The sequence below is a fragment of the Microtus ochrogaster genome, chromosome 6 (genome assembly GCF_000317375.1).
Source record: "Microtus ochrogaster isolate Prairie Vole_2 chromosome 6, MicOch1.0, whole genome shotgun sequence".
Lineage (NCBI taxonomy): Eukaryota > Metazoa > Chordata > Mammalia > Rodentia > Cricetidae > Microtus > Microtus ochrogaster.
Window position 1 is genome coordinate 19676546 of NC_022013.1, and position 1128 is coordinate 19677673.

Consider the following 1128-nt stretch of genomic DNA (forward strand, 5'->3'; position numbering starts at 1 on the left):
AAATAGAAAACAATCAGCAGTCTCAATCAGCGTCTATGGCGATCTCAAACATGCATGGCATAGGTGCTCCAATAGGGGGGTGCTGATGGTCATCTTCAGCAACTTACATGTAGCAGAATCAGGTATGCTGTTTAAATACTATTCATGAGAAAGGCGTCACAGCTACTCATAAATGTAAAGTAGACCAGAATGTGAAATTTTACCTTGGATCAAGAAGGGCATGTAGTAATGATAAAAGGTCAGTTTACCAAGACATAATCCTAAATCTTTAGGTCCTAAAGATGTTCAAGGGCGTGAAAAGCTGACAGAACTGTAAGGAACAATAGACAAACCTACTCTTCCTTGTTAGAACTGTCCACAGTTTCTCAGAAGTAGACAGAAAGTCATTAAGATGGTGGGCGAAAAGCTGGCACCCAAGGGATTGAAAACAGTGTTTCTATTGACTGGAGACAAGGATCTTCCTCTCACTGTTAAAACATGGGCAGGGGTGTACCAGTGTAGCCAACACTGACCTGGAATTTGGAGGAACACAGACCCGGAAAGCAGCAGTAAGAAGCCGCAAACACAGCAGGATTGCTATCTCCCACATTCCAGACATTACACTAGTTCTGTATTAGAGGCAGTGACTTGGCAGTTCTGGTGAAGGGCTTCGTCAAGCATGGTGCAAGTGTCTACCTGAGGAGCTTGCTCAGGGTGTGGCAGAGGGGGTGAGGGTCGAGGAGAGCCAGGAGAAAGCAGCTGCTGGAAGCAGCCAGAATGCCAGGATAAGGGAATGATTCTGGTTGTGTAAAGGATTGGGGAGGGGGTGTGTGGACACTAGATTGTGCAAATTCTTTAATTGTAGTAAAGGAAACCCCAACAGGGATGCACCTTCTGCAGGCTGGCAGGAAGGCAGGGTCCAAGAAAGGTAAATGGCAACCTTGGTGGGGTTGTCTAGGGCCTGCCCGCGGGAAGCTGCACCCCGAGAGCTCAGTGCCTGGGGACAGCAGGGCGGCGCACAGCGTAGGTCTGGAGCGCGCGTGGAGTGTCAAAGCCACAGGTGCTCCGCACCCCAGCAGCCCACGCTCCGGCACCCCCTGGCGGACTCGGACGGCGGCGCGGGGGCAGGTGCGAGGCGGGGCCGGGCGC

At 51.2% G+C, this 1128-nt stretch overlaps 1 protein-coding gene across 1 annotated transcript in view; it reads left to right on the forward strand.

The window, feature by feature from the left end:
- Positions 1-911: 911 nt before the first annotated feature.
- Tnfrsf11a (TNF receptor superfamily member 11a) overlaps positions 912-1128 on the forward strand; it is an 89558-nt gene continuing 89341 nt past the window's right edge. The window contains exon 1 of the mRNA XM_026779778.1: positions 912-1107. Within this exon, the coding sequence (XP_026635579.1) occupies positions 912-1107 (196 nt within the window). The remainder of the gene's footprint in view (positions 1108-1128) is intronic.